The 19,409-nt window shown below is 40.1% G+C and overlaps 1 protein-coding gene across 2 annotated transcripts in view; it reads left to right on the top strand.

The window, feature by feature from the left end:
- RELN (reelin) overlaps positions 1–19,409 on the top strand; it is a 274,888-nt gene that overhangs the window by 249,832 nt on the left and 5,647 nt on the right. For both annotated transcript variants that reach the window (XM_039570742.1, XM_039570743.1), the window contains exons 49-63: positions 1,110–1,303; positions 2,411–2,667; positions 3,427–3,581; positions 4,383–4,597; positions 4,874–5,051; positions 6,071–6,246; positions 7,483–7,589; positions 7,992–8,234; positions 8,757–8,932; positions 10,510–10,583; positions 11,385–11,546; positions 11,878–12,035; positions 12,843–13,062; positions 14,059–14,256; positions 14,654–14,752. In XM_039570742.1, coding sequence (XP_039426676.1) covers positions 1,110–1,303; positions 2,411–2,667; positions 3,427–3,581; positions 4,383–4,597; positions 4,874–5,051; positions 6,071–6,246; positions 7,483–7,589; positions 7,992–8,234; positions 8,757–8,932; positions 10,510–10,583; positions 11,385–11,546; positions 11,878–12,035; positions 12,843–13,062; positions 14,059–14,256; positions 14,654–14,752 — 2,612 coding nt within the window. The remainder of the gene's footprint in view (positions 1–1,109; positions 1,304–2,410; positions 2,668–3,426; positions 3,582–4,382; positions 4,598–4,873; positions 5,052–6,070; positions 6,247–7,482; positions 7,590–7,991; positions 8,235–8,756; positions 8,933–10,509; positions 10,584–11,384; positions 11,547–11,877; positions 12,036–12,842; positions 13,063–14,058; positions 14,257–14,653; positions 14,753–19,409) is intronic.

The following is a 19,409-nucleotide window of genomic DNA, read 5'->3' as shown; positions in this document are numbered from 1 at the left end:
CTATCGTGCAGCTAGGAAAATGAGATACAGTGTGTGTGGCTCCTGAGAGGAGCTGATAGATTAAAGCACAGCATAAGTATGTAGACATTCAATTTTCCTTCTAACAGCCTCCTCATAGCACTTAGAACTTCCAGACCAGAGTTTAGTGTGGCTTCTAATCAGACTGCAGAGGTAAATTAATAACTAGCTATTTGCACTTGTATAACTTGCACATGGTCCTTGACAATACAGAGTCACAGAAACACAGAATGGGTCGGGTTGGAAGGGGCCACAGTGGGTCATCTGGTCCAACCTCCCTGCTCAAGCAGGGTCAGCCTAGAGCACATTGCATCCATGCGTAGCCTCATCCTTCAGATGTCTCACAGGTGGGTGTTTTCAGAGTAAGCTCATAGTAAAATTTCCTAGGTTAGCTACATATGTAGGTATATAACCCAGACTGCTGCTGAACTATAGTTTGCTAACAGATAACTTCAAGATTGTAAAAATTACAAAATAGTGTTTTAGAAACATGTAAAATTTATGCTTGTAGATCTCTTCTGTCAAATTTATAGCTAGGTTCAAACTGACGAAAGTTTTCTAAAATAAACTAACAGAAGCATTATATATCCACATCATTCCAGTAGGACTAAGTAGACACCAACTAATAGACTAAGCAATGTGAAATATATAAGGTATTGTGGAAAACACACATACTAACATTGCTTTGCCATTTGATGGTTGGAATAAGTTGAATCATTAGCACATAATCAGTGATTTATTAATTCTGCATGGAAAACTTCGTGATTTACAATGGAGGCATTGGATTTCTGCAATTCTTGTATTCAGAAGAAAGGTGAATACATTAATATTGTAAAACTGAAGGTGCAACATATATAAATACACAACAGGAATTTTTAAGATGAAACATGACTGAAATTATGTATTTAGGAAAAAAAATATATATTGTTCTGTAGTCAGTTTACCTTTGAAATAATTAATAAAATTTTGTACAATTTTAAAATGTTTGCAGCATGAAGCTACCTTAATAGTGACTGCATAGTCTAACAATTTTCATGAACCTAAGTTTTGCCAGACAACACCAGCCAACACATTTTTTCATTGCTTTTAAGGGCTGCAGCCGTATGTTAGTTACAGTGGACTTGAACCTCACCAGTGCAGAATTCATCCAGTTTTATTTCATGTATGGATGTCTGATAACTCCTAATAACCGCAACCAAGGAGTGCTGCTGGAGTATTCTGTGAATGGTGGAATCACCTGGAGCCTCTTAATGGAAATTTTCTATGATCAATTCAGCAAGCCTGGGTTTGTAGATATCTTCTTTCTGCCTGTGTAACTTTCTCTGCTAAAGTCAGGTGGTCTTGAATGTTTCACAAGAACATACAAACACATAATATGTGGGACACATTACTACTGTGGTTTGTATGTTAGGTCCTTATGAGTTCAGCTTGTACAGTCCTACACGCATTTATGAATGGTCACGGTGCACATACTTGAGAGCATCAGCATTTGTGCAGCCACTAGGCCAGAAATACAAGAATAGTTAGGAACCTGTAGCAGTCTGGTAGATTTGTAAATGGTTGCAGGAAGATAAATTAATAGCTACTGTAGTGATGTCCATCCTGTTCTTAAAGTTGCTAACCTTTGCAATCTAGTTCCTTACTGGCAAGATCATAAAGTCACTGATTGTTATAAGTTAGTTATAAAATGGTGTGGAGAGTGGTTTCTGCAGTTATCCATCAAAAGGATGGATACACTCAAGCCCTACTTTCAGATGTTTGTGAGATTCAAATCATGCATATATGTGAGCTGACCTTTTTCTCACTGACTAATTTAAAAGATTCATAGAAAATGGGGATGTAGGGGAAATTTGTTATTTTATTTGAACACACCAAGAAATCACTAGTACTTTAATTGGACATGAGATTTCAGTGTACTATTGGCTACTGTTGCAATGGAACAGATAAAATTGTACTGGAACATTGCTATCTGCTGAATGGCTCCAGGTTGAAAAAGTAATCTTCGTTTTACTTCAACATTCTCCTTCTTAACACTTCCCTTAATTAGGACCTCATGGCCATGCACCGCTAGTCCAGACTGTTGCATTTGGTCCCATAAGAACAGCTGGAGCAAGTGAGGTTGTTCAAACCATGCCACAGTCTGGCATGTTTTCCACCCATCTCCCTCTGAGCCCCTGTCCCAGGGATGACATTGGGAGTGATGAGGAAGATTTTTGTTTCAGCAATATCTCCTAGAGGAATATAGTCTAGACCAGTCTTTTTCTTCTTTCCCAACTTCCATGTATTCTAGGAGACATTGGGAATGGACTTGGTCAAAGCACCCAGCACAGAGCATTGCAAAATATCCTCCTCCTGCAGCTTTCCTACAACTAATTTCAACCTTTTATTCCAGCTTTGTGAACATCCTCCTTCCCTACGATGCCAAAACCATGGGGACACGCTTCCGCTGGTGGCAGCCCAAGCACGATGGGCTGGACCAGAACGACTGGGCTATCGACAACGTGCTGATCTCGGGCTCAGCCGACCAGAGGACGGTGATGCTCGACACCTTCAGCAGCGCTCCCCTGCCGCAGCACGAGCGCTCCCCGGCCGACGCGGGGCCCACTGGCAGGATCGCCTTCGACATGGTCATGGAGGACAAAACCACAGGTAAACGTTCCACCTGGATCTGAGTTAAGGAGCAAGAAGCCAGTGCAGCGATTTGCAGATTTTGCTGAGCCTCTGAATCTTTGTCTCACTGTGATAGTGATCACAGACAATCCCATTGCTGTAGAGGTCTTGTCTTCTGCTTTTTGTTCACAAAAAGTGAAATGAAAAGATATAATGCAGATTTTTTTACTGCATGGATTTATTTAGAAGATTATTTCAAAGAAAGAAAAAGGGATTTAGAAGTGCCAGGTTATTGTAAGCAGATTTCTTATCCTGAGTGTCTGTTCGCTATTTCCTAACTTTTTAAAATATTCTTTAGGGAAATTAAGTTACTTTTTACAACTAAATTTTGTAGAAGATGCATTTCTATATGTTTATAAGGCTTAACAGCTGCCAGTGCTGGGGTACACTTTGTGCAGACATGTAGGCAACACCCATTAAAAGGCTCTCTCAAACTGTTTAGTGCAACAGAAGTTCATGTTTTAAGTAAGTCTCAGATCCTTAGTTCTTGAACATTAAAAAATAATGCTGTAATGCTTATGCAAGAGAATAGTAAGAGGTGCTTTCAGCAATAAATGTGATAAGTGTAATACATATTTACATGGGAAAGATGGGGTAGTGATATTCTCAGGAGCAATACTAAATAATTCTCATGTAGGGTGAAGAATAAATATATGAATCACCTTTTGTGGTTAACACTACTCCCTGTTCAATTTATATTGTCATTGTCTATTACTGACATTGCCATTAATTTTCAAGTGAATGAGCACTGGTTATTCCATGATGATTGCTCAATCGAGAGATTTTGTGATTCTACTGACGGCGTCATGATCTGCGGGAGCCACGATGGCAGAGAAGTCTACGCAGTCACCCACGACCTGACTCCTACAGAAGGCTGGATTATGCAGTTCAAGGTAAAATCTGTCTGCAACATAATTATTCAAATCCACATTTTGTTCCAGGTCTAAGTAGATCTTTCAGGAGGTAGGATGATGTATACGCCTACACAAGAGCCATTCCCTGCAGGGAAAATTGTTGTTATTAGGCCATCCTCATTTTTCTCACTTACTCTGTGTTGGTCAGCTTTAATACTGCAGGCTGTTCTCAGAGGTGACACATTCTTCTCTTCCAGCACTGTAGTTCCATGGACATCATGTAATAAGGGTATTGCACATCTACCAGGTGCCTATTTTGTTACAGCTGCTTGGTGAGGAAAAAGCAGCTCCACAGTAGTTCGCACTGCTCCTGTGTTGCCATGCATTCACATCAAACTTGCACCCAAACTTGCCTTCGTACACCCCTTTATCTAAATCAAGGCAATAACCCAGCAGTATATGGAAATTGCAAGAACCCTTTACACATCCATCCATAAAGATGGTCTCCCCAATCTGTGGGCTTCTCTGAAATATTCAAATCTCAGGTTGTGTGGGAGGGGATATTTACTTTATTTGTTATGTGATACTGAGGTATAAGGCACAAGTGTCAAAATCTGGAAATCAGAATGTGAGCTATCTAGAAGAAAGCTAAATCAAAATATGGTGTCTATTCTAAGTCTTAGGAATATCAAAGAGATCTTCAGATGACTGGTACCATACAGGCACTCTTACTGCCATCATTTCAAGCAAAATTCTGTAGTCACTGTTCAGGTTCAAATGCTTTTTTAAACTCCACCATCACAATTAATTCTTAATTACTGATTCTCTCTTCTTTATTAGGTTTCTGTTGGATGTAAAACCTCAGAAAAGCTTGCACAAAATCAGGTCCATGTGCAGTATTCCACTGACTTTGGTGTTAGCTGGAGTTACTTAGTACCTCAGTGCTTACCAGCTGATACAAAATGTTCTGGGAGTGTCTCACAGCCATCTGTCTTCTTTCCCACAAAAGGATGGAAAAGAGTAACTTACTCACTGCCTGAAAGCCTTGTGGGCAAGTAAGTATGAATTGGCTACTAATTTTGTCTTGGACTGAGTACCTTCCTAGAAACACAACAGGACATCTGCCTATTCATTTTCTTTCAAGGAAGTTGCAGAATAGCAGTGTTCATGTTCATTACATTATGGATATGTAAAAAATCAATTTCAATAGATACTTCCACTACTTGTGGAAGCTCAGAAGATAGTACAATCATGAGTATATTGTGTTTAATCACATTTCTTCATCTGAGCAAAGTTGTTTTATGCATGTGTCTGGTTTTCTTCATATCTAGTCCTGTGAGGTTCCGGTTCTACCAGAAATACTCAGATATGCAGTGGGCCATCGATAATTTCTATCTGGGCCCTGGTTGTCTGGAAAACTGTAGAGGTCATGGAGACTGCCTGAATGAGCAATGCATCTGTGATCCTGGGTATTCGGGTCCAAACTGCTACCTGACCCAAACACTGAAGGTAATTTTACTGCATGTTTTAAAGAATGAATTTTGGCATGTGTTTGACTGAGAAGGAGAGAGAGGAGAGATTGATCCCACTGGACATTTAACTTTGATTCCTATCAGCCTGAAGACAGTCAAATCCATTTGCAGCCCTTTCATCTGGTTTTTTTTTAACAAAAAAACTGCTTTTAACAAAAATAACTGCATTATTCAAGAATGGGTTTGTTGCTTTGCAAATAACACTTAGCCTGAAAAAGCTGTGATAAAGTTCACTGTTCATCTTTTAATCATCATTATAGGATGTAAATCACCCTTGCACATATGGTTATATTTGATCAAAATAGAAAGATTGTCTTTATTGTGAAAGAGCATATTGAAGTAGGGAATAAAGGAAAATGGCATAAAATTAGAAAATCGATTCACCTGGCTGTTACTCATGTTACCCAATAACAAGTGAGTGGACTCCAGTTAGATATTGCTAATTTAAAAGTTAAAAATAACTAACTTCTCAGTTATCATGTCATCTGAAATACAATTACATGAAGAAATATCATTGTCTGTTTGGAATTTTTAACTAGTAATGTATCCATCACATTAAGGACAGTTGGGATAAAATGGCAGCAATTTTAGGGGAGTTTTACTGCTATCTCCTTAATGCCAGGATTGCTGGTTTTTCTGGGGAAAAATATAAAGTATTTTTTCTCCCATGCATACAGAAGTCCCCCACTGTTGCCCTCTGCCATCAAAACCTTGCCACACAAACACAACATGCCCATTCATTTGCACATGCCAATTTTAATTTGCCGGATTGCTTCCCAAATATGTTAAAATCCAGCTCTAATATATTTTCACATTTAGTTAATTCAGTTCAAGTGGCCAAATACTCAGCCAAAAGGGATTATGTTCAGTCACCCTGAGAAAAATTTGCAGTGTTCTTGAGCCCTTCAAACATGTTTAGGTCAGTTACAGCTGTGGTTATCAAAAAGGCTTAAAATCTTACTTACCTGTGCTTTATGTTAAATACCTGGCTTACAGACTTTCCTGAAAGAGCGCTTTGACAATGAAGAAATTAAACCAGATTTATGGATGTCCTTAGAAGGTGGAAATACCTGTACCGAGTGTGGAATTCTCGCAGAAGACACAACTCTGTATTTTGGAGGTCCAACTGTGAGGCAGGCTGTCACTCAAGATCTGGACCTGCGAGGGGCAAAGTAGGTCATGTTGCCATGTCAATGTCACGGGGAACTCTGTCACACACTGGCAAATCAGCAGGCAGCATAGCTGGTAGCTCAGGGAATTCCTAGGCCACCACAAGAATAGCACTACCTGAGACAGACACTAATGAGATTACGATTCTCAAGGCATTGATGCTTTCAGATGAGTCACAGAGAGCAAAGCTCACCCTAGCACAGTGGAAAGGGTCTGACATGTCCAGGTGAATCAGCAGGTTAATTTGTCCAGAAATGTCCTGGAATCAGCAACTTCTGTCCTGCAAAGAGGCAAGACACCAGTCACTGGGACATCACTCCTGGAGGCACCAGCTGTGTCTCTCACTGAGCTCAGAGCAGAACCTCTGCTGGTTGTCCTCTCTTTGGTGCCCATGCAAGATCCTTTCCACTACTATGCTGTTGGAAATGATGACATATCAGGAGAGCATTGGAACTCTGTCAGTTTAGAGAAGCTAAGGACATGACATGGACAACTTCAGCATCATTTCTCTTGACCACATGGCTTTAATGAAGCCACACACTCTGACTTCTGAAATTCTGCAAGTTTGCTAAATCACAGGAAGGAAGGGGCCTCAGGGAGTCTCTAGTCCAACCTCATGCTCAAAGCCAGGTAACACTGAATTCAGACCAGTTTGTCCAGGACTTTGTTCCATTGGATGTTTAAAAACCTCCAAGAATAGAGATCCTACTGTCTGTCTGTACTGGAACACTTGTACCAGTGTTCAGTTACTCTCAGAGTGATTTTTTTGCTTTTTTTTTCCCCCCGTTAAATCCATTTGGAACTTCCTATTTTTTCAGTGTATGACCACTAGCTCGGAGCTCTGGCCCCAATTGTTCCAGTGTCCTCCACTGACCTTGCCTCAGTTTATCAACTTCTTTTATGTCCTTCATTGATACAAGGGCACCTTAACACATGATGAGCTCCCATTCCACCAGGACTCCCAGGGAACTCTAAGCAAAGCAGCTCCCATCCAGTCTGTCTCTGGCTGGTACATTTGCCATGGGTTAGTCCCTCCCAGGGGCAGTTCTTAGCTGAATTCCATGAGGTTCCCATGAAAATTACTAGGCAATGTTTTTGGAAACCTTTGTAGTACTTGTGCATCGATGTTGCTTGCTTAAAAATGCTGGCATTTGGAACAATTTCAGCATGTCTGCAAACAGAAAGCAACCGCTATTTGTGCAAGTCTAACAGATGTGATCATATACATTTACTCTTAGGTTTCTACAGTACTGGGGGAGAATTGGGAGTGAAAACAACATGACAACATGCCACAGACCGACTTGCAGAAAGGAGGGAGTGCTGCTAGACTATTCCATTGATGGAGGCAAGTATATACTGTAGTTATAGCTAAGCTATGGTTCTGTATACATGCACCATGAATATCTGAGAAGCTGTCAGAGATCCAAAATAAAAAGCTAATTCTTAATTGTAAAGTTATTTTTGTCCATGTAAAGTTTTTTTCCCCCATCTAAAATTTCCATCTATTTCTCACGAGTTTTCCGTAATCCTCCTGCCTTATTTCAGTAATCAGTGGCTTCCACCCAAGTTGATTCCTTTTTACAATTACAAGATTACTCTTGCAGTGAGTAACAGCTGCCAACTATCCTTAGAAGTTAAGCTCTATCGGAAGACATAGCTCTTAGTTTTTATTTCCTATTATCTTACTTTAATTCTTTAGAATATTCTACCATATGCTTATTGCTAAACCTGCATCTGCTCATTATAGGGATATCCTGGACTTTGCTCCATGAGATGGATTATCAAAAGTACATCTCAGTGAGGCACGACTACATCCTCCTTCCCGAGCATGCCCTGACCAACACCACCCGCCTGCGCTGGTGGCAGCCTTTTACTCTCAGCAACGGGATCGTGGTGCCCGGCCCCGACCGGGCGCAGTGGGCTCTGGACAACATCCTGATCGGGGGAGCAGAGATCAACCCCAGCCAGCTGGTGGATACGTTTGATGATGGTAAAATAGGCTGCCACAGCTCACCTGTTGTCTGGCATTATCTGTTCTTATCTTACCTGAGCCCTGAGAGCTTGCAAGCAGACTGTCTTTTATTTTAGCGCTACAAATTTTTCATTTTGTAGACTAATACTGTTTATGTGCTATTCTTCATGCTATCAATAGAAGTGTGTAAATATATATATATCTATATATATATATGTATATTCAGATATGTATGTGTGCACATATATATACACATATAAATTTTTTTATTTCACCCAATTAATTTCATTTAAATTCCTGGTGTTATACTTTTGTTTCATCATGTTTTTTAAAAGTACTATTATTTAAACATTTTAATTACCTCTCTTGAAATGATTGTCTTTATTATGTCTGTTAGTAGCTTGCTGTGTATCATTACAGATGCCATAAATGTAGTGTCTATATCACTAAAGTACTCTATCTAGTGATTCTGTGGATTCATTACTAAACCTTGATGTTTACCAAGACAATGCAGTAATTGTATTTAACTCATCTTAATAGAAGGCACTTCTCATGAAGAAAACTGGAGCTTTTACCCTAATGCAGTCAGAACTGCAGGGTTCTGTGGAAATCCATCATTCCATCTCTACTGGCCAAATAAGAAAAAGGATAAAACACACAACATCCTGTCCTCCAGGGAGCTCATTATACAGCCAGGATACATGATGCAGTTTAAAGTAAGAAATGTTCTCTCTCTCCAAAGTAAACAACACAATGAAAATTCATCTAATGTGTGTCCAGAAATTATTCTTCTTCCAACTAGGATGCTCGATTGGATGAATAAATTAATAGTGACTTTTTACCAGCAATTAAAGGAAAATATGAAGTGTAGGTATTGAGAACCAGAAAGGCTGCATGAATGTAAAATGTCAGAATATTCTGACTGTCTGTATGCTTTTGGGGTTAGTCAGAGGGATTGGAGGTCTAATATCTTTTTCCTGAAATGACTGGATCATCAGATACAGTAGGAATTATTTTCTAAGGTGAGAATAGATGCCATGCAGAATAAACTATTTCCCCCTAATTCGTGAAGAAACAGAAAAGGCAAGGGAGAAGCAGGCTGGAGAGAAGTGTCATATGGAAAATGCAAGTGTGTTCAAGTAGAAGTACCCCTTCTACTTACTTGTGTCATGGCAAATGACCTAAACAATCCGAGAAACATTTCTGAGTATTTTGCTTTGATTTAAGGTAGAATTCTACACAGGGCCAAAGGCAACAAGTAGTTGTTTTCCAGAAATGTTCTTGGTCATTCTTCAAGCACCCTGTCTTAAATAAACCAGGGACTAACATGAAAGTAGGGTTATCAAAATACTAATCCATTTTCTTATTATGGTTTTTTTCTTGCTCTTCTGTTTGACAAGACAGTTCCAGAATTTTCCATCTTCCACTGATCAGTATTTTCACCTTTTCTCTACTCACTACCTATTTTATATTGACTGTCTACTATAATCCCTAAAGCACTGCTTCCCCCACTCAGCATGCCAAAGAAATTATATACAAGAGAAGTCTCTTATGGTTTTTAGTACTGAATGTCAAGACCCTTCCCAAGATGCTTATTTTACCCAGCCTATCTTCTTTTTCCTGTTTTACGACCAAAATTATGATAACCCATCAGCATTTAATAGTTCATATTACTAAACTCTCATTGCAGAGTTTTTCTCTCCTGATTCCCCCTCTTTCTTCACGACTCACAGCAAAGATCTTATTTCTAAACTCAGCTCTAGCATGGCTTCTGTTTGGTTTTGAAATTTAGCATCTTACTATCTAATCAGTAATGCATACTGGGTGCTGTAATCTTTCTACTGTAATATGGAACAAATATGTCTATTGTATTAAATATTCAGAATAATTCTGTTCCTAAATTGGACTGATTTAAAGTTTATGTCCACATGTTTATCATTATGAATTTTAAACTTTATAGGTGCTTCACTTTTGGAAATGCCAAGGAACTACCATATCTTTTTGTTTCAGAAACAATGTTTGTTTAGATATTTAATTTGGACTTTAGAAATGAAGTGTTAGGATTCTGTTAGGAAATAAAAGTAGCAAGAAAGTAAAATTCTTTAAGTAAAAGCAGTACCTGAAGTACTGTGTCTTTTATTTTCCATCCACTTTTGATGGATTTAGCCCAAGTTCTAAGTTTACAATCCCTTATACACCCAATAAAGAAAAAAAAAAAGAACATAACTTGATTATGTATCACTTTAAATGTCTACCTGACTTGTTATAGCAGTTGATTTTATTTGTGCTATAGATCGTGGTTGGCTGTGAGGCAAATTCTTGTGGGGACCTCCACTCAGTGATGCTGGAGTATACAAAGGATGCCAGGTAAATGACAGCAGAATACACAGACCTGAAAAAAAAAAAAGTAGTATGACATTAAAAACCTAGTGAGCTTTTATTTATTAAAGCAATTACTTTGGTATTCATGTTATAACAGAATCTGAACAAAGCCGGTGTGCAAGCACTGGGATTTGTCTACATAACTCCCATAAATTCTCTTTATAATTTATCCCAGATGTTGACAGATTCATGGCATTGAGCTTGCAGTTACAGACATGAGCATGTTCCTGTTAAAAATGTGCTCACAGGAAAACACATCTCCAGGAAAGTGTTTTAGTAGGATACAGGACCAAGCTGTAATGAAGTGGGAGTTATTTAATTCCAAATTGGTCTTTAGCTAACAATAACACTGCCTCATGTGCTGTAGAATAGCAGCATGTTATAATTTGTAAAAATGAAAGTATATTCTGTGCTCAAATGACTGTGGGTGAAAATGTAGCAAATTCTATTGGGACTCTTCTGAACACTGTAAGAAAGAGGCTAAGAAGCAGCCTCCTAAATAAATCCTTCTGTCATGCAGCCTCAAGCAGCTGTATGTACCACACTGCTGGGAGTGCCACCACCAACGATTCCACAACATTCAAACCCTCCCTGGCTGCACCTGTGCTTCAGCCTCTCACCTCATGTTTATTTGTGGCTCCAGAGCATGGAAACTATTGCTGACAATCTCTTGTGTTTGTTTAGTAAGACAGGCAATGTCATGACCCTTAGAAATTACCTGTTTTCCTTTCATTATTTTTTCAGTGGTTCTAAAATTTTTTTTTCTTTTTTTTTTGTTTGCCACAGGACAGACTCATGGCAACTTGTCCAGACACACTGTCTTCCTTCCTCATCTAATAGCATTGGCTGCTCCCCATTTCAATTCCATGAAGCTACCATCTATAACTCTGTCAATACCTCCATGTGGAGAAGAATAACTATCCAGCTGCCTGACCATGTCTCATCCAGGTAGGTTACTGAAAGGTCAGCTCACTGTGGATCTGTAAAATGACAGCTGTCTTGCTGGCACGGTTTACTAGGAACAACTGGTGAATTAAAAATGATTCCTTATTGCAGGATTTAGATCTGATACATAACTCATATTCTTCAGGAGGTTTTTTGTTACTATAAGTCACTACGGCCAATGATGTAGCAGGGTGGGTCTTTCCAACTATTGAAGTCACAGCCCCCTATATGACATTTTTGGTTACATTTGCTGTTGGTATATTAGAACATCACTGTACAGATGTGTTTAATTGCTACATATTGTAATACAGTGTTTGGATTTTGATATTTGCAGTGCAACTCAGTTCAGGTGGATTCAGAAGGGAGAAGAACTAGAGAAGCAGAGCTGGGCAATCGATCACGTGTACATCGGGGAAGCGTGCCCGAAGCTCTGCAGTGGCCATGGGTATTGCACGACTGGAGCCATTTGCATCTGTGATGAAGGATACCAAGGTTCCATTTCTTCAATTTCTCTCTTGTACCTCTACTACAGTCTAATCTAGCTCAAAATTAAACAAAAAGATAAAATTATGTATCATGTCCAAATTCATCACTGGAATGTCTGAGTAACAAATTCAATATTAATAATTTGTCAGAGCTGGAAACTGTATTGAGTCAGCAGTCTCTCCTATCTGGCACTGTATGTAAAGTCCATCCAGCCTTTATTGATTACCCAGAACTGGCTTCCACCCCTGAACATCCTTCTGGGTGCATCCTAGAGGATGCGCAAATGGTATCCAGATGTTGGTGACTGGCATCTATAAGGGACTCCGTGCCCCATCAGGACAGAGTATTCTGCTCTAACCCCTCACTGCAGCTAAGCACATGCCTAATGGTACCTGAGTGCCCTTGGTAAACTCTAAGTGCTTTGTGGGAGTGGAGCCAGTGTTTAATGTCTTCCAGGAGAGCCTCATAACTTTATAAAATCAGATCCCTTCCGAGTTTTTAAACATATTTGCCTTCAACCAGCAATTTGAGGTTTCTCCTGTTGGCATCAATGCAAAACAGGAGAAGCTGTATTGCAGTTCTTGAAGTTATACTGCTGTAAAAATAAGACTCACAGCCTCAATTTTGTACAAATAACTGCTGTATATCAATGTGCACATTATTAATGTATCTGCTGAAATATATTCAGGCTGTATACTGAGCCACACTGTATATTGAGCCACAACCTTAAATGGAATTACAATGACCTGTAACTCAATTTTCTCCATTCTTTCCATTTTTGTGTGTTTTACAACTTCACTGTGCCATTTTTAGGTGATGACTGCTCTGTTTTCAGCCATGATCTTCCAAGTTATATTAAAGATAATTTTGAATCTGAAAGAGTCACTGAAATAAACTGGGAAACCATTCAGGGGGGAGTGATAGGGAATGGATGTGGACAGCTGGCACCCTACGCCCATGGAGATTCACTCTACTTTAATGGATGTCAAATAAGACAAGCTGTGACCAAGCCTCTGGATCTCACCCGAGCAAGGTAGTACTTTGAGCCTAAACAGTTCTTTTAACAATTCATGAGAAAGAAAACTCTTCACATGTATGTGCAGCCATGTGAGCCAGTACTGATGAGGATGGACTGACCTGGCTGTGCCATGCAGTTGGATGTGGCTGGCAGGAAACATTAGGGTTGGCAAAATGCTTTGTGACTTCAATTTGGGAGATGGAGAGTGAGGATGTCAGATGAAAAGGTCAAATGTTTTCATCATGCCCAACAGAGCCCTGTCTATGTAAGCCAGCACTGACAATGAAGCTGTTGGCAAAGACTGGACACCAGACTGCCTGGACCAGTGCCTGAACTGATAAGACAAATTCCATGTTTGTATGGGCCTCCACGATGGTTATGACTAAAGATGCTATTTAGTAATTACAGGCTCATTTTCCCATTTCAGTTGTCAAATAGAATTATATTCACCTGGCAACGAACAGGAGTATCTTTTCCATCTACTGAGCCTCTTTGGCCATGGAAAAACAAATGTAACCAGCCTGTGCTGGCTCTTAGTAGAGTGACAGCTTTCAGGACTGGTTTATATTTAGTTGTCCAAAGCAAGATTAGAAACAGGATGAATTGGCCAATGGGCCAGATATAAATCAGGCTCTTCTCTTCTTACTTGAACACCCAGGAAGAATTTGATATATATTTTTAGGCACTTTATTATATTCAACCTTTATTTGTCCTTGTTAAACTTTTCATACACTCATTTACATATTTGCATTTTTATCCATCTCAGTTTTGTGCAGATATATTGCAAAATTGGATCTACTGCCTGCAACATTATGTTACACACAGTAAACTATTATTTTGAAAGGGGAGCTGTGTTTTAAAGATATGCAAACAGTTTATTTTGCATGTTAAAGTAATGATTCTTGAAAATGCTCCAAGTTTTGATAAGGTAACTGCAATAAACCTAGAAATGCTATTCCTGTTTGAATACTTTTGCATATTGAAAATACCTTTTCTCTCTGTGTTTTACAGCAAAATCATGTTTGTTTTGCAAATTGGAAGTATTTCACAAACAGACAGTTGCAATACCAATCTGAGTGATCCTAACACTGTAGACAAGGCAGTGCTCCTCCAGTACAGTGTAAATAATGGAATTACATGGCAAGTAATTGCACAGCATCAGCCAAAGGACTTTATACAAGCCCAAAGAGTGTCTTATAACGTTCCCTTGTGAGTACCCAGTCACATTCATTACCTCTAAATGCACAAGTTACATTTTTGCTAAGAAATAACCTATCTTTGCATCACTGTTGAAAAAAAAAGGTTGATGAAGAGGGTAGGCAAAGAAGATGACTTAAAGGGAAGGCTGATTAAGAAATTCCAGGCTAGTGTTTATCAATGCACTTGAAAGAAAAACAGAAAGAATACTTGTTTTAGATGAGGAAAAAATCCTCCTTATCTATGTGCATTTTTAACCATTAAACGTTTTACACGTACAATGTGTTGATGTTCAGTGACATAGAAACAGCGCTGTGACTTTGCTCTCAGTTCCCATTTGGGGATAGATAGGGATATGCAAAACACCAGTAGTCTGCAGCTCTCACAGGCTCTTATGTTTGTGTGACAGGGAGGCACGAATGAAAGGAGTCTTACTGCGCTGGTGGCAGCCCCGTCACAACGGAACAGGTCATGATCAGTGGGCTTTGGACCACGTAGAAGTCGTCCTGTGAGTATCAGCTTCACCTCATCCCACCCCACCTCAGAAAGCACTGAAATTTCTCCAGCATGACATGGGTGTTAAGCTCAGTAAGAACCATTGTGGCCCAGGGAATCCTTTCTCAAATGGAAACCTTTAAAATCCTATCTTTCCTGATGCTCTGCCCTGACTGCAAGTCAGTAGTTGAGATGAACACAAAGTAAGTGGCACAGCAGGGGGGTGTGTTGTGCACTATGGAAAAATGCAGGAGGGAAAGTGGGGCTTTATCACCTCCAAGTATTGCTGTGGTCCTGTAATGCAGCAATGACTGTTAAAAAACTATTTTGCTGGGACCTAAGAAAGGATATTCCTGTTCAGCCTTGTGCTGCCGTGTAAGGCTGATCTATATCCTTTCAAGGATACAAAAGATTTTTCTGTATTGTTCATTGCACAAAGTAATGTTGTTGTGCCTCTTAAAAATTCGTGTTAGCAACTAATGCCTTATTCATTTCCTTTTTTAGTAAGAAGGATACTGTTCAGAAACAGGGTTCACTATATCAGGTTCCTATGGTCCGAGCTCTATATTCATCCCCTTGTCAAGATTTTACCAAGTCTGCACCCTCCTGATTCTCCCATTCTTGAGATGGGTTTCGCTGGCAGCTAACCCGTTTTTCCTGTGTTGCATCATGAAGAGATGACCTGCTTTTTCTCTAACAATTTAGTTCCAGTAGAAGTGAAATTCTAGTGGCTTCCTGGGCAGGAACTCATCGCTGGCAGTGGTTGGCAGAGAGAGGCGAGCCTGCTCCATAGATAGGTTCAAACATTCTTTTTATTGAACAATTTAAAAAACAGCAGTGAAGAAATTAGGCTTAGATAACCTCTAGACCGTGTAATTATAGCCATGAGGTTTCTGAATTAGCAAAGACACTGCAAGTAATGTTTTGTAACAGTAGCAAAAATGAATTGTCTGATTGCTAGTTAGTCCTGTTCTCCTTTCCACCGAGAAGCACCAGCTTGCATGGCACTCATATCAACCCCAAACCAAACTGGTCCCAACACTGAGTAACTTTACACCCTCCGCTGCTTTTACACACCTTGCTGGGCTCTGCTTCCATAACATTAAACTTAAAACTGGAAGGAACAGAGGAGAGAGATGGATATGGTTTCTGTTTTAATCAATGGCTGTATGATGCTGCATCAGGAAAGATATGGAAGAGTATGAGCTGCAGGAAGTTCACGGTCTAGAAAACCATGGAAAAGGGAACTGGTCATTCTAAAATATTCACATGTCTTTCTACATTGCAATTAAAAATAAAATGAACAGAACAAATTGTGTAAGAAAAAAAATAAAGTATAATGTTACCCATCAATCCAAGCACTGAATTAGGGACCGTAAGTAGGAATAGAACAGATCTTTAAAAAGTGATTCTGAGGCTGAAATGTGGAGAACTTCTCTGACAATGAGATCTGCCAGGCTGTAGACTAGATACACAAGTTGAGTGGTAACAAGAAGTCGTGAGATATGTTACACTGCAATGGCCGTAGCAAGTAATCACACCTTGCCTAGAGAAGGAACCAGGTGGGCAGACAGTGCCTCCTCCTTTCTATTATTTTATTATTTTAGTCCTGTTAAAGAGCTTTAAGGCTCTTCTGAAAATTGCCCTAAATATCAGGCTAGAGACAGAGGATTTCCACCCTGTTCAAGTGACACCTGGTACAGTGCACAAAGACAGACCAAACTGGACTGATTTCTCCCTTACCAAGTCCTGTGAAACACGGTGCCATTACAGCTTATTTCCCGAAGGCCAGATGTGGAGCTCCATTCCCTGCTAACTACAACACATGAGACATGCTGCTCTCAGGAAGGGCAGAATTACATGCCATGGTACATCTGATTCGTATGCTGGCATGTGCTCAGTCCTGACAGATGCCTTTGACTCCTCTGTTTTGCTTAAGTTCTATCTGCACATTGTAATTAATCAAAATACTCTGTAGACCTCCTGAAATTTATCTGCGAATAACCCACAAGTTTTCTGAAAGGGGACACACTTCCTTATCAATAAATACTCTCATATGGGTTTTCCTGTAGCTCTGCTGTTTCACTTGGCCACCTCACAGTGGTCACTTTATCCCCAGCACTTCAGTTTCTTCACCTGTAAAATGATGAAGACATTCAGTCACCTCCATGGAGTGCTTCAGGTTATCAGAAGGGAGCATGGGTCAGTATCTGTTAGCACTTACCCTAGATGATCCTGCACACACCAGGGCTACCAGAATTCACACTGTGAGTACTAGGCATAGGACTTAGCTTTCATTCTTAATATTCCTACATTTTCCAATAAAAGGTACAGAAGCCCTGCCTGCCCCTGGGAAGAGCAAGCCCCCATTCCCAGGCAGCTCTGCAGCAAGAGGCAAGAAGTCAGTGACCTCTGGGTGCCCTTCCCTCCCACCAAGATTGCCAGGAGAGAGCTCTGTGGGCAATAGCCACCCCAGGGCTCTCTGGCAGGGCTGCAGAGGCACAGCCTGAACTTAAACCATTCACCTGGGTTCTGTAATTACCTCTTCCCATTCATTCTATAGGGCACCATTGGAGTGTCAGTAGGCTTCTGTCTGGCTTATTCATCCCAAAGCTGGGATACTTCAGGAAAAATCTGTGCCTCCTAAATTGGAAGTAATTTCTGTTGGAACTCTGGCCTTGTCTCAGAAGGCCGTGAACATCCCTAGATAAGAACCTGTTGATGGTCCATGTCCAACACAGTCTGTGTTCAGTCCTCTTACAACCCTGCACTCCACCACCCATCTGGATGAGACCCCATACACCTCTCCAGAACTATGAAAACTATCCTCACTGGCCCTGGTTTCAGTCCTAGATTTTCATGTTTGTGACCTGTTTACCCACGTTGATGCAGCAGGCAAGCCCTTGAGGGGATAGAGCAAGGAGCCAACCTACACTAGGAGGTGTGGTTTGGGACACAGATAAATTCCTGGCTTTCCACACATCTCTTCCTGTGTTTTCTTCACTACTCTGTAGGCTAATGGAGGTCTGATTTTCCCAGCCTAAGTGCTGGCTTGACTGCCTGCACCCCCAGGTATACACCTAGGTGCTGTGCCAGCTTTTCCTCAGCCCACAGGCAAGGGAGCCATGCTCTCCTTGAGCAGACTAAGGGCTGGAGTAAGAGGGCAAGCAGGGAAAGCACCTGCCAGCAGGGAGAGCTGATCTGTAGGGATGTAAAGCAAATAAGGATTTTCTTGATTTTATTTCCCATCCAAAACAGGGGACGTCCCTGCTCCTCCCTACAGTGCTCACCCCAGGGGCAGATCTGTGAATACCTGCTTTCATAGCCCAACTCTTCTCAGCAATCCAAAGATTTGAAATTAGTTCTGCCACAGGCCTAGCTGTCAAGTCGTAGTGCAGATACTGCTACAGCTGACGCGCAGTCAAGGTCATGACACTGTTCAGTTCAACTGATTTCTGAGTCAAGGGCCACCATCCTTCTCACCAGCAAACATGGCTTCAGGATGCCATTTCTTTGATTCCTCTTTGCTCCCAAAAAAATTGCTGGGGGGAAAAAAATCAACCTGCAGATTATACATGCATGCAAAATACCTGGCAGTGATAGAAGAAGGCCAAAGGTGGATCCTTTTGTATGTTATTTAAAATCATTCCACTTTTGATTGAACTATTTGAATCACTCATTAAAAAGCAGAATTTTAAAGATTGCGATGCAGCTGCAAATGGTGCTTTAATTGAGCACCTCTTTTAAACAGGTGAAACCAAATACCTGTGTTGATAATGTTATACATTAAATTGATCTTGCCAACTTAACAACAGTTGATGTCTGTCCTGTGGTGGGGAGAAGATACAAGTTGTTATGTTTTCCAGTCCCTTTTAAAGCTAGTGCTGATTATTTCTCATTAGTGCAGGGTTTTTTCTCTCCATTTGTAAAGAAAGCTTTGGGCACAACTCTCATGTGTTCCATGTGGCTCTTCTTAGGATAAAAATGTATTTTATCCCAGGCTTAAGAAATAGAGCTTTTCTGTGCCCCTATACTTCTGCCCTAAGAAGAGCCTATGTCTAACTCTGCATTTCATTTGCATATTTTCTCTGGAAGCACAGCTCTTAGCCTGCCCACTGCACACACACCTCACACTTCTTTGCATGTGCATTACTCAACTGCCATTTCCTTGTGTATAGGGCAGGCCCTTAGAGACATCTCATTAACTTAATTCAAAGTCAAAGGTACTGAGAAATAAAGGGTAGTTATAAGATGAACACTAAAGGTCTGATATTGCTTTCTTTACCCCAAAACTTGTTACGTTGATCCAAAGGAATTTATGTTGTGCAAGGAATGCAAGAAATGTTATCCCCACCTACAATTTATGGTTAACTGATAGCAGAATTAATCCCTCCATAGCCATCACTCCATGCTCTTCATTGTCGAGATATTCTCACATTTTTGGCACAAATGATTTAGTGAGAACTTCTGTTGCATTTGGTACAAAGAATGTTTATCCTTATTTCGGACTATTAAAATACAAATTATATATTCTATATTTAACAAGAAGCGCTCATGTGGAAAAGCATTTTCATCTGCTTCATATTTTTTAGTAAAAAGCAATTATTTGAAAAATGCATTTAAATTAAGTATCAACAGATTTATAATAAAGAACATAAGTAGTTCAAACA

This window comes from Corvus cornix, chromosome 1A, assembly GCF_000738735.6.
Source record: "Corvus cornix cornix isolate S_Up_H32 chromosome 1A, ASM73873v5, whole genome shotgun sequence".
Classification (NCBI taxonomy): Eukaryota; Metazoa; Chordata; class Aves; order Passeriformes; family Corvidae; genus Corvus; species Corvus cornix.
The sequence above is the reverse complement of the archived record's forward strand: the minus strand, read 5'-3'. Positions and strand labels throughout refer to the sequence as shown.